This window comes from Anser cygnoides, chromosome 4 (genome assembly GCF_040182565.1).
Source record: "Anser cygnoides isolate HZ-2024a breed goose chromosome 4, Taihu_goose_T2T_genome, whole genome shotgun sequence".
In the NCBI taxonomy this organism is placed as follows: domain Eukaryota; kingdom Metazoa; phylum Chordata; class Aves; order Anseriformes; family Anatidae; genus Anser; species Anser cygnoides.
In genome coordinates, this window is record NC_089876.1 from 58,933,629 (window position 1) to 58,956,935 (window position 23,307).

General features: G+C 39.8%; 1 protein-coding gene across 5 annotated transcripts in view; it reads left to right on the forward strand.

The window, feature by feature from the left end:
• Positions 1-23,307, forward strand: part of WWC2 (WW and C2 domain containing 2) — a 106,871-nt gene that overhangs the window by 39,560 nt on the left and 44,004 nt on the right. For all 5 annotated transcript variants that reach the window (XR_007168824.2, XM_013179851.3, XM_013179853.3 and 2 more), the window contains 4 exons: positions 1,414-1,523; positions 16,792-16,995; positions 17,999-18,075; positions 22,635-22,714. Coding sequence is in view for 4 of the 5 variants with exons in the window: in XM_013179851.3 (XP_013035305.1) it covers positions 1,414-1,523; positions 16,792-16,995; positions 17,999-18,075; positions 22,635-22,714 (471 nt within the window). In the remaining variant the exon portion in view is untranslated. The remainder of the gene's footprint in view (positions 1-1,413; positions 1,524-16,791; positions 16,996-17,998; positions 18,076-22,634; positions 22,715-23,307) is intronic.

Sequence of the window (23,307 nt, forward strand, 5' to 3'; positions counted from 1 at the left end):
TTTAAGAAAAAAAAACAACTGTCCACTCTGCAGAAATTTTGGAGCATTAGAGCTTGATTATTTGTAATTTCTACAACCCTAATTCGCAGGAACAAAGTATTGCCCTACTTTAAGAATTGATAGGTCAAATCCATCAATAATTTTTCTGTGGGGCAATAATTTTGAAATCAAAACTGTGCTCAGCTACATGAAGAACTTAATTCAGTAGCTTTTAAAAGTATTTTCTCTGTAGTGTTTTCTGCACAAAAAAAGCCCTTTCATTTTGTAGAAAGTAAAATATGCCAATCTTCTCTCTGCCATTCCTCACAAAAAATGTTGATAAACTGGTTTGTTTTGGAAAATTTGGAAATTTGCAAATAATTGTTAAAAAATACCAACCCCAAAAAACCCTATGTGAATTAGATGGTTAACTTTTTATTTATATGGAATTTTCATGATGAGATGAAAGCTTCGTTGAGCAAAGGAGATGATACTTGTGTGTCCCACAAACTGCGTTTGGTAATCCTAGTGTCAGGATTTATATTTTAAATTCTGAGTATGTACTAACATTACAGTGATAATCTTAAATCTTTTGTTTTTCGTTTTAAATATATCAGTAAGTGACATGGCTGTGGTTTTATCAACAGGAAACTCAATACTTAATACTCGTTTCTTTCCCCCAAACCAGCAATAACATGATGATGCAAAGCTTTGCTCAGCCTCAGTCAAAAAAAATTGCATGTATTATTGTTACCAAACTATTTCGTGCAAATAGTTTATTAAAATGAAAACCTTTAATTATCTATCTTTAATTCTTTATTTATCTATCTTTAATTATCTATCTTCCTAAAAAGGAACCATGTGAACATCTGAATGTCTACTGAATGTTACTTATAAAGTGTCTACTCTATGCACTCCTCCAAACTGCTGCTAATTTTATTCAAGTACATGGATTGGTTAAGTGCTGCTAGCAGTATCTTAGATGGTTATATTTTCTTTTCTGTGTTTTCTGTCTACGGTCGTTAGAAAAGATGACCTTGAAATCCAGTGTTGTCATCACAGTCTCAAGGTTGAAGGGTCCAGTTCTTCTGAGGACAAATAGGGATGTAGATTGTTCTTTTACAAGCTATTGGTTGTTGTTTAATTTTGAACTGTCAAATGTGTAAGATGTTGCAATGAATTTCTCACTTGAGTACCTGTACTGGAAAATGTTTGCAATAATTTATGTTATGTTCTTGGAGTTAATGAATTCATGAGGATGGAGCAGGGGAAAAAGAATCAAGAGCCTAAACTGTAAGGGGGGTTTGAGGGATATCTCTCCTTTCTCTGTATTGTCATTCTTTACCTTTTGTCACAATAGGAATTCATACAAATAACAAACATACGTAGGGAAGAGAGAGAAGCTATACCTTGAACTTGTTTCTTTATTTGTAGGTTAACAAAACCCTTGTCATTTGCGGATTGTGTTGGGGATGAACTGCCGTGGGGATGGGAAGCTGCGTACGATCCTCAGATTGGTGTGTACTATATCGATCACATCAACCGTAAGTATTTTTTCAGTTTGCCATATTGATTTTATAGGAAGGCTCATCACAATTAGACTTTCCTGAGAAGCTCCTGAAGCGTAACGAGGAGTAGGAAAAGATTTCTTAGGTGGTGGTTTTACCCTGCTGGGCAGCCAAACTCTACCACAGCCACTTTCTCAAAGGGAAAGGGGGATAAAATTAAGCCATCTGGAGCTGGCTTTTATCTGACATGGGGCAGCTTCTGGACTTGTCTCACAGAGGACAGCCCTGCAGCCCCCCTGCTACCAAAACCTTGTGACGTAAACCCAATACAGAATTGTAGTTATAGTAATGATTCGTCATATTCAGTAACCAAATTATCACATTGCTGTGCCTGGGTTTGGGAATGGTTGCAAATGTACTCACAGTTATTCACAATTATTCACTCTTAATCTTCCTCTGTGGAAGAAGTCCATGTAATGTATGGTAAATAAAGATGGTTTACATCTGTTGGTACCTGTAAAGTGTAGGATGTTGGATGGCTATTACATATTCAGCAATGCACACTGGTGGGTATGGGTATAGTCAGACATGAGTAACCAAAAACTGGCTTCAGTCAGACTACAGAAAGGAGCTATGTAGATTAGGCAGTATGGAGTGTGGGGGGTAATTTGCAATTTGTATGTGTGGTCTGGCAAATGTATTGTAGTTTTAAGAATGTTGTAGGATACAGTTCAAGCTATAAATAATGCTGTATCTTGTAGTAATTGGAAAGGGAATGGGGATCAAAATGCTAGGGAAAAATTGACCTTTGGTATAATGTTATTGGCTTCAGAAGGCTTACAAGCAAATCTGTTGCAGAATGACTACATCTACTTCTACATATATTTTTAATTGCATAGGAGTTACAGCTAAAGCATACAAAACTACAGCAAAAAATTTTGAAATGCAATCCATGTTAGACTTAGCCAAATGAATACATTAATGAAAGCATTTCTGTCTTCTTTTTATGTCTTCTTTAGTCCATCCTAATTGATACCTTTCTCTCTTTTCTTAGAAATGCTCTTTTATAACATAATAGAAAGGATTCCATTTAAAATACCTGAATGTAAATGCCTGTATATGTGCTAGCAGCGCTGTGTACTTAAAGAATAGTAAGGTGCCTGTGCCTGTGGTGGTTTTACCCTGCTATGCAACTGAACTCCACTGCAGCTGATCTCTCACTCCCCCTCCTCAAAGGAAAAAGGGGAGCAAATACAATGGGAACGGCTCAAGGGTTGAGATAAGGAAAGGGAGATTGCTCACCAGTTACTGTCATGGGCAAAACAGACTCACTGTAGGGAGATTAATATAGCTTATTGCATATCACTAGCAGACTAGCACAGTGAGAAACTAAAAGCAAACTAAAAACACCTTCCCCCCATCCACCCTCCTCTATGTCCTCCCCCTGAGTGGCACAGGGGAACGGGGAATAGGGGCTGTGGTCAGTCCCTGCGACTTCATTTGCACCACTCCCTCATGGTCACTCTGTGCCCCCGCTCCACGTGGGGTCCCTCTCATGGGATGCCGTCCTCCCCAAACTGAGCCAGCGGGGGCTGCCCACAGGCAGCAGCTCTTCAAGAACTGCTCCCACACGGCTCCGTACCACGGGGTCCATCCATCCCCCAGGAGCAAACTGCTCCAGCATGGGTCTCCCATGGGTGGGCGGCAGCTCCCCCCAGACCCCCTGCTCCTGCGTGGGCTCCTCTCCATGGGCTGCAGCTCCGGCCCGGGGCCTGCTCCTGCGGGGGCTCTCCATGGGCCGCAGCCTCCTCCAGGCCACATCCACCTGCTCCACCGGGGGCTCCTCCACGGGGGGGGCTGCAGCGTGGAGATCTGCTCCGTGTGGGACCCAAGGGCTGCAGGGGGACAGCCTGCTCCACCAGGGGCCTCTCCACAGGCCGCAGGGGAACTGCTGCTGCCTGCCTGGAGCACCTCCTGCCCTCCTGCTGCACTGACCCTGGGGTCATTCTAAATAAATGAGGACATACTTGACTGAATTTAGAAGATGAAGAAAGAAAAGGATTTGCTTCTGAATCTAAATGCTATTACAAGCTGAAACTTGTCTTATTATAAAACTTAGGCTGTAAAGCAGGTAATCAACATTTTGGGGTGCTCTGAAAGTGCTTTCAGATCACTGCTCTGATAATCATGCTCTTTTATTCTATATATGTTCAAAATTTTTAATCGCTTTTAAAAATGTCAGTCCTATAGTTTCCTTTTTTTTTTTTTAGAAATGAGTGTTTTTAGATTTTTTTTGTCTGTTTAAATGCTATTTTTGTGCATTGAGTGTGAATTCCTGAGTGTTAGAAGTTTCTCATGGGTTGAAGTTCTGTTTCACACATGTAAAGAGTTGAGGCCTGGACAGCATTGTCTTGGAGTTATGTTGAAAATAGTAATATACTACAAACAGTAATGCTTCCACCTAAGAGAGAAGAATAGTGTATGTATATCCATCTGAATATGGTCATCTTTCTGAGGCTAGTACAAACAATTGTGATTAGCTGGGTTTCTTTATATTAACACATATGATGTATGACAGTGGTGTAGTTTGGACCTCGGTGTGGTTAAACTGGTTTCCATCCAGTGTTTGGCAGAGTATTTGGTTCCTGTTTTATTAATACAGGTTGATTTATAGCAATTTTGGTGAAAATTATTGTTTTGTAAAACAAAACTGTGTTTTATTTTTGTGCGTTGTATTTTGCAATGTTTGGGTGAGGATTAACCAAATTGCTGGGCAGTAAGCTGCCTGAGGGTCTTCTAGGCAGGTCTAATGTGCCAAATGTGGACATTAAAACTTCATCTTACTGGAGTGCAACATATGTTTTGATATTATTGACATCTCTAGTATGGAGCTCCTGCTTACTGCTTTATTAATGTAATAATTCAGATGTGTTGGATATGCTTTGTGGTTTTGAACTGGTAAAATTGTGTGTCAGGCCAGTGGATATGTTAGAAGACTCTCCTTCTTTTAACTGTATCAATTCCAATTTTGTTAATTCTTTTAGTGGACAAAGAAATTCAGGGAGGGAGAAAAACGAACTGCATCCATTGCTAGGAGGAGGACCAAATGGGCAGATGTAAGTTTCAGGTTGTCCACAGAACTTGGAGCAACAGTAGTAAACTGGCCAATCTTGTTAGCTTTCTCAGTCTAAACCATTAAACCATGAGCAGCAGGATGGATCTTAGTGCAAAAAAAAAAAAAGTAAATTCAGAAGGTTTTACTTCTGGTTGTTCCCTCCTCTTCTGTTAAAAACTTAAGGTTGAAAATTTCAATGGTGGAATTTCCATTAGTGCACATTGCTAAGACTTAGTCTACTCTTTTTGAGGATGGATAGAGCCAAAAGTCCCATTGATTTCAAGAAAAAAGTACTAGGCTGGAACTTGCAATGTTATAAAAAATTCTGCCAAATTTCTATAATGAAAGATTAAATTCTTCAAATATTCATATCAATAGATCTTAAAATAAAACCTTGTAAATATTTTCCCCAGCTTTGTAATTAACTGTCCTAGTCCTTTACCTTCCCTTCTCCCATACAAACTGAGAAAAGCCTTAATTGCCAGTGGCAACTCAATTTCTCCTCCAAAGACGGGTAAGAGTTGGCTGTGAGCAGTCTGCAATCGTAAACACTCTGCCTCAAACTTGAGGAACTGCGCATTTGGTGTCAATATGTTTAAGTATAATTTGGTTTTATTATCATCACACATTTTGTGTATTTTTATATATGTCCGTGGAGTTCTTTTCAAATACAAATTTCTTCTAGCTCTTCGTGATTGCCTTAGAGCTTTCTCATGATCCTCTCTGATGATGTAACCCACTTCGAGAAACACTGACTGAGGTCATTATTTTATGAATATATTACCCCAATTAGGAGTCTTAATGTGATACTTCCAGCCTCAAGGGAGACCAGATTACAGGCCATCTGTCACGGCAGAACATGCTTGCGTATGATGTGGGTAGCTAATACTGTAAGAAACTAAATGCTTATGCTGTGGTTCAGTAGCACCCTTTGTTAGAGGGATGACTGAAGGGATATTATCTGGTGATCAGGGACTGAGGAGTTCCTTTCGCGCAGGATCCTTCTTGCTGTGGTTTGGGTGAGTTCAAAGATTTTTATCTTGTGCTGTTCACACTTAAAATTTTTGTTACCCATGTGTATTTGTATTCAGCCACTTTAGATGTCTAATTTGCTAACATTCATTAATTTTGCTAAATAATATGGTTAGGAATTCAAAGCAATACAAAAAATAACACAAACCTATTATTCCGCTTAATTTCATATATCTGCAAGCAAAGACGTCACTTCCACATTTTTCCATTTCTTTTTTTTCCTGCAGGTTTTCCAACATCAGACTTCAAGTGGCTAAGGTGCAAACGTTTGTGCTCGTAAAGATTGGATTTGCAAAGACTTTTAAGCTGATAGAATCTCTGAAAGAATTGGTCCTGCTCTATTGTTACCTCTGGCCTTTTGTTCCGTCCCTGCAGTGTTTTTGCTTATACTGGCATGAATATTTGCATGGCCAGACAGTGAATCAGATCAGGGAGCTGATTCGAGTTGAAACTAATCCGGCACTGGGAAAAAAAAGTTGCTGTTTGTTCTCCTTTCCACACCCCTGTTTATGCAAGGGAGGGAAGGTGACCCAGGAATATGAATGAACGTTCAGGTAGATGAGACAGGGGACAGCAGTTTTTTGCAGTAGCACTGGTTAAAGGCATTTTGAAACTACACCCCTGAACTTTCATCTGGTCTGTGCCCTGTGCAGGCTTGCCAGGAAGTAGTTTTGACTGTGAGGCTGTGATATCCAGGTGCAGTTCTTAAATGGTGGTGCCAGCAGCAGTAATCGTTGCTTACTCTGGTTCCTGCCCCACGTTGTGTCAGCGTGACCATGTAGGGAACAAGGACGATGGGTGAGCATTCTGCTTCCTGAGGTGTGTGAGTCGTCACCCCCCTCCTCCACTTCCTTCCCCACTGCTGCTTAGCTTTTCTGAACTGGATCGCTGCCTCGGATGAGTGTACATGAACAGCTGCAGAAAGGTGGCAGTGGGAGAAGAGTAGGGTGGGAGCCCTTTTAGCTGGTGGAAGTGGCTCATGCGTGGGAAACGGTCTGGGAAAGGGAAGTCAAGTTTAAGGATGGTCAACGCCACGGACATTTACCCTGTTAACATGCTTGTCTACAGACTGTAGGTGCAGAAGTATATGGGCCTGTGGAAAAGGAGAGTTTCATTGAAATGAGTGAATTAGATTTAACTATATTGTTCCTGTTTTCTTGAATAAGTGAAGTTAGGAAGTTGAGTCAACATATTTATATGTAGTTGTGTTTTTTTTTCTATTGCATCTGCAGATAGCATCAATTAGGAACTCTGTATTTGGCACAAAGAGGGAGGGATCACTAAGAAATGATAACTGTTTGCACACTTCTAGGTTTCTTAGCACTTAGTGGTTGGCCAAGTATCTAAATATCTTCTACTTCAAGTAGTGTGCTTTAGTCAGTTGGGATACAAAACAAAAGCCTAAAGTTTCAAGTAATACAGAGGTAAAATAGATAGGTAGCAGACCTGTTTTTATGAACGTCTTCATTTCCATACTGTAAATAACACGTATATACTTCCAAAATGATGGGCAGGGTTGTTGTGTTTTGTAATTCATCGGTGAAAATTGATGCAATGCAGATTTATACTTGGACTTTATTACTCAAATTTTGTGGATTCCCATTGCTATAAGCCATATTTTTAAGACCCTAGCTTTTTTCAACAACTTCTACTTTGGGCTTAAATGAACAATTAGTAAATGTGTCATTTAGTATGACAGCGATTTGGGATTTTTGTTGACGTAATACAGTGTTAAGCAATAGTTGCTGTAATTGATAGCAAGTTGAGAGAGTCGTGGTTTTTTGCTGTGTGGGTTCTTTTTTTTCAGTTCTAGAAGTGTGGTCATCACAGTTTAGCAATTGTTAAAAGTTTTTTCAACTTTTCCAGTTCAGTAGAGAGTTCTACTTTATAAAAAATGCTCAGAATCACATTTTAGGAAGTTTCTCAAAAACAAAACAAAACAAAAAAAAAAACAACCTACTGTCAAAGGGAATTACTATAAGTTAGCTTTTGTTTTATCATGACTGAATGGATGAACTTCAGTGGGTTTGTGGTTTTGGTGGAAGGAAGGGCGATAATTGAAATCCTTGCACAGATCTTTGTGATCATCAAGATTGCGCTTGAGCTGTAAACTTCCAGATTCATTTTACTGAGTCTGTGTCTCCTTGTGGTGATGTTTCATTTGTTTCTGGATGGGTCCAAATAACAGATATCAATATCTAAAGACAAGCAAAAGCAAAAAAGAGAAAAAGATAGCAAGTATAGATGCACAGGGATGTATCAGTCTATGACAGAAATTTTATTTTCCTCAACATTGCTAGAGATATCAATGTACTATTAGCACTTACTATAATAATAGATTGAAGTGCTGAAATCCTGATTTGTTTTCTTAAATGCTTGAAACTTGAGAGATTACTTTGTAATGTGACTAGTTGATTTCCATTATTAGTATTAATGGTACTCAAGAAGCCTGTTTCCTGTACGTTTTGGGAATTTACAGAGCTCGGGGAATAAAGTCCTGTCGTTCTAAACACTCTCTCTTTGTGAGACCTTGGCTTATCTGAAAGATTTCTACTTTTGGCTCAACATGAATAGTCTGAGGGAATCCTGGGCTGGGACAAGTTCTGCCATGCTTTCAGCACCCTACATGTTCCTAAATAACTCATCTCCTTCCAGATTTATTTTCAGGCTCAGGAATAACCAGGCAAGAGGTTGTTTTCCTCATGGTGTTGATCTAGCTAACCTAGAAAACAGGTACTCTGCTGTTGGTAGGTTAGTGGCAAAGGTATTAGAAAGGAGCTGAGTGACAGTATTTAAAAGATAAGGATGGGGAGGAATAGCTACTCCTAGCCCAGTTGTATTTCAATTCATTGCATCTCCTTTTTTTTTAAAAAAAAAAACTTTTTTTTTTTTTTTTTCCTCCCTGCCCTCCACCCCTCTGCTCCCAGCACTTTTCTTCAAAGAAGAAGTTGAGCATCTACCTTCTCTGCTTCTGCAGCTCCTCCCTACTTAGTTTTAATTTTCCACTTTGGAAGCATGAATGCACATTTTGGTTCTTTCCCAGAGGCTGTTTTCTGCCACTGATTCCTCCGCAGAGAAAAAGAAAATTAAGTCAGAGTGATGCTAAAAGGTCAGGAAGCACGGAGTTACAGGGATTTGCGTCTACTTAGCTCAAGATGAGAATTCACTGAAGGTCCCTATTTCCCCACTTGGTTTCCTTCCTTCTTAAAATTTCAAAGCCTAGCTTTCACATACACTGTTTGACAGTTCTAACAATATTTTAACTACAGGTGCTCTTTTTCTTGCTGTAATCATAGAGGCTTTCATGCCATTTTATGTGTGTGTGACTGGTTTATCTGTCACAGGGACTTTGTGGATAGAGTGACACTTCTCCGCTCCAGCCTGGGACTGAAGTACGTCTACACATATTGCCAGACCATATTCTTGGGCAAGGAAAAAATCTGAAAATCCCACCATGAGTCTGCAATTAGCATTAGCTTGAGAGAGTAGGATTGTGTATTGTGTAAGTGTGTACTGTTTGTTCCCACGACACATCACTGTCTTTTAAGCAAGTGGTGCCATGCAGGCATTTGGGAAACAATTGTGAAGACTCCTTACTGTCAGCAGATGCATGGTGAAAACCCAAGAGCAGTGCATCTTATCTCAAATCTCATTTATAGGTTGCTATCTTCCCTGCCCCCGGCTATAGAGAGTCCTATGTAATAAGAAGGGATTAGAGTAATCTGGTCTGTGCTGGCTACAGAAGGCAATGAAGGCTCTGGATTAAAGATGGTTTTAGCTGCTGACTTTTATGTAAAGATTATACTTGTTTTGTTTTCTTGTTTGTTTGTTTGTTTCTTTTTTCTTTCCCCTCATGTCATATTTCTGATAGCCATAGCAGTAGAACATTACCTACCTACCTATGAGATAATGTCTATAGAACAAATGCTCAGAGTTTCTACTGCTCTCGTCTCTAGGATGTATAAGCATATGCTACCACAATGTCTAGAAGAAACTAAAGTGCCATAAGGATAACATGTTGCTCAGTATTTCTTAGTAAAAACCTCTGAATAAATATTTCTTGGAAATCTGCTCACGCTTGCACGGTAGAGCTGGAAAACATTCTCATTTTCTCTCATTTCTCAACTCAAGCACAGAATAATTTTATGGAAAAGTGAATAAGGCTTCTGGAAGGGAGGAAGCATTGTTCTTGTGTGAGTTCTATGGCAGGAAACAAACTGTAGAGAGCTCAGTTCAAAGCATCCTCTGAATAACCTAATTTTCCTTCATGTCTCTCTTTAGAAGCCATATTCCATCTTATATAATGTGGTAGAATGTGATTTTCTTTGAGTATCCAGCAGTGTTTTAGATCATTTTAAAGACACTGCATATGTCACCTTGTTGGGCTGCACAGTCTTCTGCTTCTCTATAATGTGCTGCTCTTTATTTTATGTACCTATTGAACAAATACATCAGTTTGAAACAATACAATAATTTTTGACTTTGTCCTCAAATTTGCGGCTTCAAATTGCTTTTCTTATTGTTCGAGTTTGACTACGAAGTATATACTAAGAATTTTGAAAGGGGGGAAGTGAAGAGAAAAAGGACTAAGAAAAAAAAAAGTCTTTCAGAAAGCCTCTGGTATGTAAACAATGAAGCACATTCCTTACGCTAGTCCGGGAACACTTTGTTATGCTCCCTGAAACCAGCGCTAGTGCGTTTGTTCCCTTGCTGCTGGTTAGGGCTTGCAGCTCAGTTACCTGCAATATTTGTTATGCCAGCTGAAGTATGATGAAGTAATATTTACACTCTTTTTTCCCACCTGTACTTCTGTCTGATTGCAGGCAAAAAAATGGAGATTTGAGAGCCAGTTTGCTTATCAAGAAACACAGGATATTCTCGTAGAATAAACATATCCATGGTGGTTACATAATGGTGTTTATAAAATTGCTTTCACCACCCACCATTAAGCTGGCTTGAATTGCCCTGTGATGGTTGGTATCAGACACCCGTTTTCCGCTTCTGATGTAATATATCAAAGGGTTGTTGGTGGTTTTGTGTCTGTGCCACTGTGAGGTGGTTGTGTGCGAGATACCATTGAAATCCCGGTTCTCTCTCACCACGGCTACCCCCAGTTTGGCTTCGCTGCAGCCGTTCTCCAGGGGCTTGCCCTCAGCAGGCTGCGGGCTGTTTTCCAGCTGTCCCCTCCTTCTCAAACCACTTCTGTGGAACAGGACATAACGCTACCACAGCAGAGGCAGCGGGGACTATTCAAAGACCAAACTGGGTTTAGTTTGAACACTTTCTTCAGCTGCTGTACTTCAGGAGAAACTCCAGGGATGGAGGAGCCCTGAATGTAGTCAGTTACTGCGTTTGAGTTTTCGAGGCCCATGCTGTTCTCTTAAAGTTGGGATCTGTTTGGGTGGAGGTGGTAGTCACGTAATTAGGATGCAAGATAACCAGAAATGCTAAGTGTAACAGCTATCTTTTCATCAGTTAACTTTTCAGGCAGAGAAACTGCCAGCACACGATACACTTGCTTTTTATATAATATTTTTGGCTGAGTGAGTATATGGGTGGATTTAGTGTGTCAAATGGGCTTTGTGCTGGGTTGGGTGAACACCACAGATTGTGCAGAGGAGAACATGTGAATGTACAGCGTTGTGGAGCATTGATGGAGACAACGTGGTGGAAACTCCCCCTGAAAAAGGGGGCTTTTATCACAGCTACAGCTGTGATGGATGAGACTCCCCCTGCTCTAGCATCCCCCTCTGCCATACAGGTCCTGGGGCTCTGGTCTGTGTTTCTATAAAGGTCAGCTAGTTTCACTTGAAATCTTGAAACTAGTTTCAAGTGAAAACCTGCACCAGAAAAGTGCAAATTCTGTCCCAGAATTCTGAGATTCTGATACACTTATAAACGGGAGTAATACGGGCAAGTGATTAAACAGATGAGAGCTCTGTCAATGGATGAGAAGTGTAATGCCACAGCGTTGTCTCCACCTGCTCTGCATGTGTCCTTCTCAAGTAGCAGTCCAGAATCTCCGGCATTTTTTTGGTGGGGCCCTTTCGGAGTGCTTGCTCTCTTAACTGTGGTGCCTGAAAACAACCTGCCGGACTGAAGACAGCTTTCGTACGGGTCATTCTAGAGCCAATTGACACTATTATTTTATTTGGCAAAGGGAGATGCTGGAAAAACTATTGCTTCCACATATTGTTAATCCTGTAGTAAAATGTCCAATTCTCTCATGTCTAGCAGTGGGGCGTCAGGGAGCCGTTCCCTTCCCTGTGGGATTTTCTAGTGGGATTTTAATTCCATGTATTTTAGAGAAATACGATCTACTGCTGATAAGGTAATAGTTTCCTTCTGTTGAAGTAGACTGTAAAAATTTGGCAGAGTGTCTGGGTAGCAGACAGAAACATAACATCTGACTATCTAATAAAAAAAAAAAGACATGCCTGCATATCCTGTGTGTCTTATATATAATATATATCTTATGTATAATTACATGAGGCAAGTGTAACATTATAGCTTGAAAAGCTTTGTTTATTTCTTTGGTTAGAACTCGCTTCAAGGGCAGTAAAGTAAGTCCTGGCATTTTGGCTCCAAGTGATTGTTTGGGCCAGATCCTTCACTCAGCTTAAGTGCATCAAACCTGGCTGGCAGTGAGCCAGGAAGATTGTATTTCATTAATAGCAGGGTGATCAAAGCCAACGCAGCTCGATCTTCCACATTGCAGGTCTGTGATAACTTCAGTGCTCAGGAACGTCCTTGGGTGGAGCATGCCATCCTGCTGCTTGTGCAGTTCCGCCCGTCCAGAACTTCCCCTCAGCCAGGGGTAGTCGCTCAGATCATTAAAAATGGAAGGAAATAAATTGCTGGTTGGTAATTTTGCATAAATTACTTATCTACGTACTTGCAGTAATTTATTTAAAGTTAAATTAATTGGTTTTAAATCAAGATCTCTTAATAGAATCAAGTAATTTTGATTCACAAATGGCTTTGCCAAATGATGCTAAAGCCAAGTTACGTCAGGAATGTGTAACGTAACTATTAGACATGCCCTCCCCCCCATGAATACTGTTACTAGAGTTTATTATTTTGCATCGTGATTGGACTGAGAAAGTCGATATATATTTTTCTAAATTCAGTCACTGCTCTCGACAGAGCCTGATGTACCACTCTTAGTTGTTTAAAGATCCATTTTAAGGAGATGCCTTTTGTTCATATCAAAGTTTATGCCACAGAAAATGAGGGCCACTAAATCTTCATTTTCTCTGCAAGAAACAGCTGAACTAGTGAATTTAACTATCTGGTGATGCCAAAAGGGTTGAGAGAGGTGATGCCTAGGGAGGTGGTTTGTCTGTTCTCCACTGCTGATGGTGGGAGGAAGTCCGGCTGGAGTTTTCTAGAACAGATATAACCGTAGAGTTTCTTGCATGATTTATATCTGCTCTAGACAAAGTTCTAAGTCCTGTTGCAGTCACCAGTGGAAACACCTATCTGCCCTAAAAAAGGAATGGGCCTCTCTAAAGTTTGTTCTTCATCAGCTGTTGAATTATAAGGGTAGGAGACTGTTGGGGTCTTATTTGTGGTTTAAATCCCACTCTGTAGTTTAAAGATAAAGGGCTTCACATCTCACTTTGAAACACTCAGCAAGCTGTGCCCTCGGTACCATGCATGTAACTGCCCCAATAATATTCTGTGTGTACAAATATGACCCTAACAGCAGGTGCTTGAGACACTCTCTTTCAAGGAAACAAAAAAATCTTATTTTTCTGAGGCTTTAGCTTTGAGAACTATAAATATTTGTTTTTGAAAGGAGAACTCTGCCTTTTTTTTTTAAATTTACACGTGCTCAAATTACGTGTGCTCAATGAACGTACTTTTCACAATGTAGCAGTACAATACCAGAACTATTATCCGTAGTTCTGTCAATGTTTTTATTTTTTCCCTCTGTGGGGTAAAAATGCTGATTACAGTTCAGATGACTGAAAATTATAAATGAACAAGTGTTCATGCTGCTACACGTACACATGTATATATATATGAAGATCTTGCCAAACAGGTAATTTAATATGGGGGGGTTTCCACTTCATCATATTTGAGAAGACATAGAGTGAAAAATACTCTGGAGCCTTCCCTGCGTGGTGAAAGCTGACACCAGTATCAGTTCTGGGATAATGATCCCAATAACGCTTTGCCTTTTCCAGGATTATGTTTTTCTTGACTGAGCATTTGTTCTGGAATAAAATACCCACAGATAGACTTGGCTGAGCATAGTTTGGCCAGCCAATTTGCCTACCTGGGCAGTTACCCAAACCTCAGTGTGCTGAAGCTGCACTTCTTAAAAGGCAGGGTCACCTCTAGTTCATCTACGACTGTCTGAATAAAAGAAGTTAGGTCATATCATCAGAGCTTTGTTTTGCACACGCGGCTTTGAGAGGCAAAAAGAAAATGTATGGTTGTATTTGTCAGCAATAAAAAATTATCTGCTCTTGATCAGCTTTGTCCTTCTCTTGCAGTCACAAGGACAGGGCATCTGTAGACCACATTTTAGGACTCTGCAGGCTACATTTGGTCTTTGGGCTGCATGTCGAGCAATCCTCACTTAAAACCTACAAGGCAATTACCTACAACACGCTCGAAGATGAGACCTTCCAATCTTGTAAGATTATTCGGTGGCTGCTGGTTGCACTCTTAAAACACAATCACATCATTACACTCTTCTAAAAAAGCAACATAACTGCATTTATCCTATTTGATCACTGACCCATGAGAATCCTGCTTCATGCTCTTCATCCCGCTTCACAAAGAAGGACACCTCTGGAAACAGGCACTTCTTATCTTGGGTAAATAACCGGGAATGTGGAGGTGCCTTAAAGCACAATGGCATTAAGTGGCCACAGATAGGGACATGTGTTGACTGTTTAGGAAAGAAAAGCTATTGATTTGCTTCTTTGTGCTCCTGATAGCTTTGTAGAAAAGAGCAGGTGGCTACAAACACGGATGTGTGCGGCTGTAGCTAGAGGTAGTTTTTTGGAGAATGTTCACGTTGGGGTTATTGGAAAACCAACTGTGCATAAAGCTTCTCCATGTTAATCCTTTATGCACCACGCCTGGGTTATGTGATTTATACTCTCCATGCTTCCACTGTGTGCACCTAGGAAATACCTTCCCATGTATAAACACAAAAGCATGATGTGTTTGTAAATGGTGGGGGGGTCACCAGCATGGGGTGGGGGTACGTGAATTGGTTTGTTTGTCAGAGCACCAGGAGTTACACAGACATCGTTGGTTTAGGATTTTACAGAGTTAGTTCTGTGGGAAGCGTCTTTTATTTCCACGTCTCTGGTTTATGGGATGTTAGCACCAAGAAGAGCTTTTGAAAAACTGGTAATTAGTTGTTATGAGAAATTGTTATTAACCAGAACCTGTCCTTATCAGCAGTTACAAAAAGTCTTTTCAGTACTTAAAAGGGGCTTATAAAAAAAACAGAGAGCTAGTTTTGACACAGATAGATAATGATAGGACAAGGGTGAATAGTTTTAAACTAAAAGAGGGGAGACTTAGATTAAAGGTTAGGAGGAAATTCTTCACTCAGAGGGCGGTGAGGCCCTGGCACAGGCTGCCCAGAGAAGCTGTGGATGCCCCATGCCTGGAGGTGATCAAGGCCAGGCTGGATGGGGCTTTGGGCAGCCTGGGCTGGTGGGAGGTGTCCCCGCACATGGCAGGGGGTTGGAACTGGGTGGGCTTTAAGGTCCCTTCCAACCCAAACCGTTCTGTGATATGATATGAAAATGTGTAGTTGAGTGAATGCCCTCTGCCCAGGACAGCAGTTCAGATAGGGGCTGGGGCAATGGGGTGCTGCAGTTCTTTTCTCCCCTGTGTCTTCAGCCACACGGTCCCATTCCCCCCTCCCACCCTGTCCTGGTGCTCACAGTGAACCAATTTAGGGAATCAAAGTGGCAGAAAACTTAAGCCAGAGAGTAACCTTTTCACCTGCTTTTTGCAAAAAAAATGAGTAAATACTTTGTGCTTAAATACCTTAGTACTGAATGTTTCTGTCAATGTGGATCCACATGGATTTATAGTATGTAACTTAGACAGAAAATGCCGTGTGGTGCCCACCTTGCATTCAGCTTTCAAACTTTTCATGGCTACGTCTTACGAGAACACCAGTTTTTCTACTTGGTACAGCCTTTAAGGAAGACTATTCATTGGACAGCTTCAAAACGTGCTGAGCTAAGTCTGGAAATATGAATGATAAGGTTGAACATTCAGCTTAACTCTTCCTCTTTGCACGTTTACGAAAAAAAAAAATCAAAACCTGGTCCTGGTTAGATTGATAGTCACATACTTTCTGTAATACATAGCACTGCCATATGTCTGATGGCTTTCTCTGTGCTTTCTACCCAAGTCTTACTTCTGTGTAGCTACTTGAGTTAAAATGTTTCACGTAAAATCTTCTTAAGGGCCTGTTCCAGCCTTCTTGGTTATATTACCTGGGTAGTCAGTGGAAAGGAGGAGACTCTTCAGAAAGGTGGTTTGGTCCCATACGTCTTAGGCACGTGTCTCAGGTGGAACGACATGCTGTCCCTCTCTTGCTGTTGACCATAAATTATGTTACATCGTCAGTTCAGTTGCAGTGGAAAAGCTAAACAGAAAGACTGTTTTCATAGAGGAAAAGGAGAGAGAGAACCACAATAAAACATGAAAAACAGATGGCTGCAAAAATTAATGAAGTGGGGGTTGTGGTTTTTTTTAATAGCTAAAAATAAATTTCATTTTTTTTTCTTCAGAAATGCATTTAATTTTAAGGTGTCATTCGAAGACTTTTTATTGATCCTGTTATTTCCAAATGCTTGGATGCAAAAAATACGGGTGAAAAGTTTTCATATATTTTAATTCAGTGTTGGGGGTGTAAGAATGATCTACATATAGCATTACATATTGTGCACTAATTCCTAGTTTTACAAGTTATCACTGAAGTACTGTTTCTGAAGCACACTATTGTGGCAAAGAGAAACTTCTATAAAACCGAGCATCTGCTTAGTAAGCAAAGCCAACCTATGGTTTAGACTTCCAAAACTGTGGATTGCAAGCAAAGAAACAATTCGGTTGTGACCACATTTCAGCAGAAGTACCTTTAAATTCTTTCTTTTTCCTCCCATAAAGAAACAACACAAATAGAAGATCCCAGGAAACAATGGAGGCAAGAGCAAGAGAGAATGTTAAAGGATTATCTTATGGTAGCCCAGGATGCTCTCAGTACTCAGAAAGAGCTGTACCAGGTGAAGGAACAGAGGCTAGCACTTGCACTGGATGAGTATGTACGGTTGAACGATGCCTACAAAGAAAAATCAAGCTCTCGTACAAGCTGTAAGTACAGTAGAAAATACAATGTAACCTCTTTGATCTGTGCCCTGCAGGAGATCATGTTTCGCTTTAGGATGAGTTTTCAAGGTTTGCTATGAACACCTTGTACTTTGGCTTTTTTTAAGAGGTAGCATCCCTCCCTTTTTTTTTTTTTTAAATATAAAGGTATTCTGCTGGAAAGAGCTCTCTTCTGTCCAATACAATTGAACTCCTTTGAGCCATGGTTTAGAGTAGTTGGCTCTGAACTCTGTTTTGTCACGCTGTTTGTCAGAATAAAATTCTGCCAAATCTAGGTTCAAAGTAAATAGGATCCCCTGCATTTCGTGGCTGCCTACTGAAATGACCCTACTATGTTGGCAGGTACCTGCAGTAGACCAAAAAGAGAATTTGTTGCTGCTTCATGCAATAATCTTGCAGCACGTATGAAGTGATAAGGTGTGAAGCAGAGATACGTATTACAGTATTGGACGAGGAATTAGTGTATGGTGAAGTGCTTTCAGAAGCCTGTATTTGGTTTGTTGGCTAAATATCTCTCTTAGAAATGGATGGTGTGATAAAAGTAACATGTGCAGCTTGGGAAGAACTGAGCAGCAGACCTCTGAGACTTCTGAATTAAATCTTTTGCTTTCCAAAAACCTCCTTAGAAGCTATGCCTTCCAGGAAGAGGTGATTGCATGATTTTGAGATGTCTCAGCTGGAAGAACAGGAACAGAAAGCAAGGGCTAGAAAGCCAGGGAAAATGAGATGCTACTTTTGGATTCTGCAATAGAATGAAGGAGGGGAGATACAAAATAGTGATAGAGGAAAGAAAGAGGGAAATTTTGATTGTTCATTAATTATTGCCATGCTGCAATGCTGACTGTTCTGTAAAAGGACATATATTTGTAAAGTATTTCATGTTTTTCTGTACTTTATAGTTTTAGGTCAATGGGGTTTTGTCAAGGAAGGGAGTAATTAGTGATCTAAAAGTACTTAAATATTTGTCCTTTTTTGTCTTTTGAAAAAGTGTTCTCAGGCTCCTCATCAAGCATGAAGTATGACCCTGACATTCTGAAGGCTGAAATCTCCACTACAAGATTAAGGGTGAGAGTTCTCAATTCATATTCATTTGTATTCTGTATGCAAACTTCCTGACTGTAGAATGCAAAGTTTGAACTAGCAGAGGTATGTTGTACCCCGATAGTGAAACCTCCTGATATTGTCATTAAATATCATTCAAGGGTTTTTAATGAATTTTAAGTGAATTTTTAAAGCTGTCTCAGCTACTTCTAGAGAACACACTTTGGTGAAACTTTGACAGATATTCTAACAAGATGTGGGTTTAAATAAATCGGAGGTCTATTTTCACTTCTATGCTCCTGCTTTTAAAAGGAAGAATAAAAATAATTAGGTGAAAATAAAGTAGTAGGCAAAGATGAGGTGCAGCTAGGTGACTTTTTATGCAATCTTTCTTCTGTGAGAAATGGACCATTAGCTACATGAACTGCCTCACAAATTTCTGTTGGTTTAAAAACTTGCCAGTAATGGTGTAAAACTTTGCTTTGATTTGTCAAAATAGAACATTTTCGGTCAAGATTGAAAGTTATTCACTTTTTGAAATTGCTAACAAGCAAAAACATTATTTGGTCAACTCCTTTCAGTATAGTCAGTAACAGACTCCATACAAAGAACTTTCATTCACAGGTTAGTCTCTAGTGAATTCATCTTGAATGAGGAGGAAATGGTGTGGAAGACATTTAAAATCCATATAGGGAGTTCATTTATTTAAGCTGTGGCGTATAGTGCTCAATGGATAACCTGGACTTCCTGTAGTTAGTAATGAAAAAAAATCAGATCAAACCATGCGGGATGAAAAAACAGCACCTCACAGCACAGTCCTTGAATAAGGGCTGGGATACAGAGTCTGCATGAGCAGAGACAGCACAAGCGATGCCAGTTACTCAGCTCCTCCATTGCCCCCTCCTGGCTTCTGCACAGAGCAGCACTCGCAGAAGCCTCAGAGACTTTGCTGAGAGTAATGAGTTATAATTAGGAGTCTAAACAATTCATGTTTAAATGGAATTGTGGAATATGGAATAGCTCATTAAAATTTAAAAATGATATAAATGAAAGATGGAGTACACTGTAAAACTGGTGTCCAGATGTTGCCCTCCTGACTGCTTGTACAGGCTGCCCTTCCTTAGAAATACCAGTTTGTAGTCCCTTATTTTTTAAACAGAAGGGAAAGTTGTTAGTGAGAAAACCCACTTCAGCAGTGAGAATGTTGGAGAAAAAAATTTGAAGCTTCAGAGGGAGAATCTATGACAATAAGGACCCTGGCCAAGAACAAGATTGAAAAGACAAGGGCAGAGCTTCTTTCTAAAGCCAGCACAGCAGTAAAAGAGGTTCCCTGTTGGCAAGGGATCACTGGTATATTTGGGAAATTAATGGTGGTGTTGAAGAACAAAACACATGACCAAAAGTAAATATAGTCACCTAAGAGTCAGAGGAGAATATTCAAACGTGGTCCTATGCTCAGTTTTTCCTGTTACTGTACTCTGGTCAGCTCCCAACTTGGAATGCACAAACACTGAATCACCTCTTGGCTACAGTTCTACAAATTGTCCATTCACTGGTGAGAGGCTAATGTGCTAATCACAGGAGTTAAGTTTTTGGAGGTGCCTCCCTCTCTTCATTGCTTGTTGGAGTCAATGAAAACCTAGCGTCCTGCTGGTTCTCAACACAAGGTTTAATGGCGTTGCAAAGTCCAAGTTGCGTATGTGCCTAAAATAGGTGACCTGAATCTTGTCTGCAGAGTTTAGAAGGGTGCAGTCCAAGAATATCTGTATCAGCATAAAGTGTGCTGTCATCCAAACCCACTGGATATGAAAATCGTTGAGATAACAAAAAGTGGAGCCCTGCGATGCTAGGGCTGGAAAGTGGTTTTCAAGGAAGATGGCAAGAGAGGTATGACTGTATTATATCATAGTTTACCTTTCTTTGAATGTTTGAGGATGCTTTGCTAATATTCAGCCTTTTGGCATTCTGCAGTACATGCATGCATGGACTTAATGGGAAACAAAGTTAGTCATTAGCGAGCTGCGAGCCAGCTAGTTAGAATTTGCACATTGTTTAGTGAACCATTAGGTCAGATGTACTAAACCTGTTTCTCTCTCTCACACTGGCTGAGGCTTACTGGCATCGTCAGGTTAATGGTGGCTGGAGGGGGGGAAACTCAGCATTCGAGGAAGTTCTGAAGTGGCTTTTGGCCTTTTCCTTGTTAGCTGGGCTTAATATATGCACACGGAACCTTTTGGTTACGTGAACTGCCTAGTGCACAATATGTCACGGAGAACACATGACAGAAATATGAGAGCAGGGGCAAAAATTTGATGTGTGATCAAAGTCTGTTTTATGCATATGCAGCAAGTAGGGGCTGAACCTTTATGAAATAACAAGATTTTTGTTGTTCCATTAAGCTTGAGTGCTGGGGGTAGAATGGGTTAGCACAGAAGCCCGATTGAAGATACAGTTAGGAGGAGGAAGCAAGAGGCCTGCCAGGTGCCTTGGGAAGATGTGCAGAAGCAGTAGGAAGGGGGTGAAGGATAAAACACGTGAAGAGTTGTAAAAAAGAGGGGATTATATAAAAGTTATGAAGGAGAAGGCGAGGAGCACAAGTATAGTTTAATGCGACTACAGTGCAGTAAACACAGAGTCTATTATCATGTAGGTCACGTCCTTCTATGATAACATACCTAACTCACATTTCTTGATAATGAAATGATGATGAATTGCAGAAGAGGACACTCAAAAGATGATCTTGAGAAAAATGGAAGGGCTTCTGAGAGATCCAGTTGAAAGCGAGTGTGCCTTCTGCAATTACTACAAATTCACATTTCAGATTTAAAAAAAAAAAAAAAGTTCAGTCATTCTTCATTTCTTGGAAAAGTTGGGGCTTTTTTTCATATTCTATACATTACTTTACCTGAAACCCAGTGGTGGTATGTTTGTTTTCTATGAACCTGACTGAAACTCTTGAGAGAAATTATTCTTGCAGTTTAATATTCTCGCTTAGTTCTCTGTTCTGCCTAACTGCAGGAAAGCGTCATGCTAGTCAGAGAAGAAATAGTTGAAGAGAGCTGAATATGTAGTTAGTTAGGGGCATTGCCAATTTATTATACTAAATATTCAGTATAGTGAAAATAAAAACAGTTTTCTGTCAATTAAAGCAACTAGTGATAGTTTCTAAAAGTCTGAATGGAACCCCTAATAATCTAGTAGCAGATTTGCTTTGGAGAAAATGGAGATTGTAAGCATTTTATTTCTGTCAAAGAAAATTCATTAGCCAGAAGATACAAACTTGAATGCCGAAGTGTCATTTACAAACCCATGTGTATAAACACCCAAATCACTGATTATTTTAGACATAGGAAGCATTTTAAGTCTCTTGGAAAGCTACAGCAGCTGCTTCTCATGCTTTTGGTCACATTTTTTGATTTGAAGAATAGCACGAAGTAGAAAATCTAAAAGGAAATGCTTGCAAACAGTCTTGGAGACATAATTTTGAAATTATTAAAGTGGTCAAAATTATTTATTTTAATACAGTCTGTTTTTCAAAATGCAGTTGAGTATCTGAAGACCTATATGAAAACAAGCAAGAGTTTCACAGTGATAGTGAGAGCAGAGGACTTCTAGCAGGCTTTTCCTTTTTTCACCTTACTGATTGGAGAGTTTTTAAAAAAATAAACATCTGGCTAGTATGTGGAGTGCAAATGAGGCAGATGTAGGTGTATAAATACCAAAATTTGGGAGTCCACATTTCATGTACACATTTCTGTCTCTGTGTGTGCTGAGGATGAGTTTTAATTTGTGTTAGAAGTACGCTGTTTTATGGGTAGTCCAGAAACTTTGTTTTAGTGTGTTTGGGAAGGGTGACATTAACAAACAAACAAAAAACAACCCTCCATTTAACTTTTAATATAATCCTGGTTCGTAAATATTTTGTAGTGTACTCACCTGCTAGCCTCTGAAAGAGCAATATTGGGGTTAAAAAACAATTGAGCATGCAAATTTAGAGAAAGCATGGAAGGTTTTGCCAAAGACACATCTATTGAATAGATGCATATATTTGTGATCCAAATGTGCTTAGTTAACGTTGTTTTGGAATTAAATGAATGTGAATTTTATTCATAGGGATCCGATGTTTGTAAAGCTTTCTAAGAAAGGGAAACTCACAGAAAAAAAAGGGGAGTCCACACTTTGTCTTTTACTGTGCAAATGACTTGAGAGCTTCCTGGAATGAAAAAGCGAAAATATAATAAGCTTAAAAATAAACAGGAATGTCCCTGTAGAACAGTTGGAATGCATGCTTAACAAGTGAGAAGTAAATTACTTGTTAAAGTTCTCTCAGGTTTAATAACGCAGTGTGGTATCAATACAAATAAGGAATGTGATTTAATCTGCTTGTGTCCCTTTAATACTAAAGCATGTTGCCCATAGACATAAGGAAGAGAGCAGATCCTTTTGTTTTTAATGTGTGTCAGTAGAGCAATTTACTCTCTTTTTTTCTCATCCGATGTAGAGAATACATTAATTTTTCAAAGCCATGTGTTATGCCATTTAACAAGAGGAATTTTCTAAGTCTTGCTTTGATTTAACACAAGGTTAAGAAGCTGAAGAGGGAACTCTCTCAGATGAAGCAAGAGCTGCTGTACAAGGAACAGGGCTTTGAAACGCTGCAACAGTGAGTAATGAAATAGTTGAAATTGACTTAATTCAGTCATCTGATCTTTTTTGTTGTGGAATTGAATACATCTTATATGAGATAATTATTGGTGGAAAAATGAGAATATAACAACTCTTTTTGTTGCAGTTAGGAAACAGGAAATCAGTAGAAATAGCAAAGCTATTATGCAAGTGTTAACGTGAGAAATCTCTTCCCCCTTCTATTTTTTTCACGAAGGAGCTTGTGTTGCAAAGAAGCAGAAAGAAGGTCACACACACACATACACACAAAGTAATTAGGTCTGTCTTTCCTCCTTCCCCAAATCTCAGCTCAAGAGAGAGGAGGGTGCAGATCTCAGAGGTATAAATGGTGCCACAATTGTGCAGGGTTTGAAGTGAGTCACAATTTGAGGATTAGAGACCTGACTTTCTTTGTTCCAGTTGCTGGGATGCCTGGGCTCCAAAGGGCTGATGCTGAACTGGGTGAACATTCTGGGTATTTAACCAGTTGGACTATTAGGAACTGATTTTTTTTATTATTATTTCTTCCCAGTCAGAACAGTCCCAGCTGCTCTTGACTTACAAAGTTGGGCCATAAAGTATTAAACATAA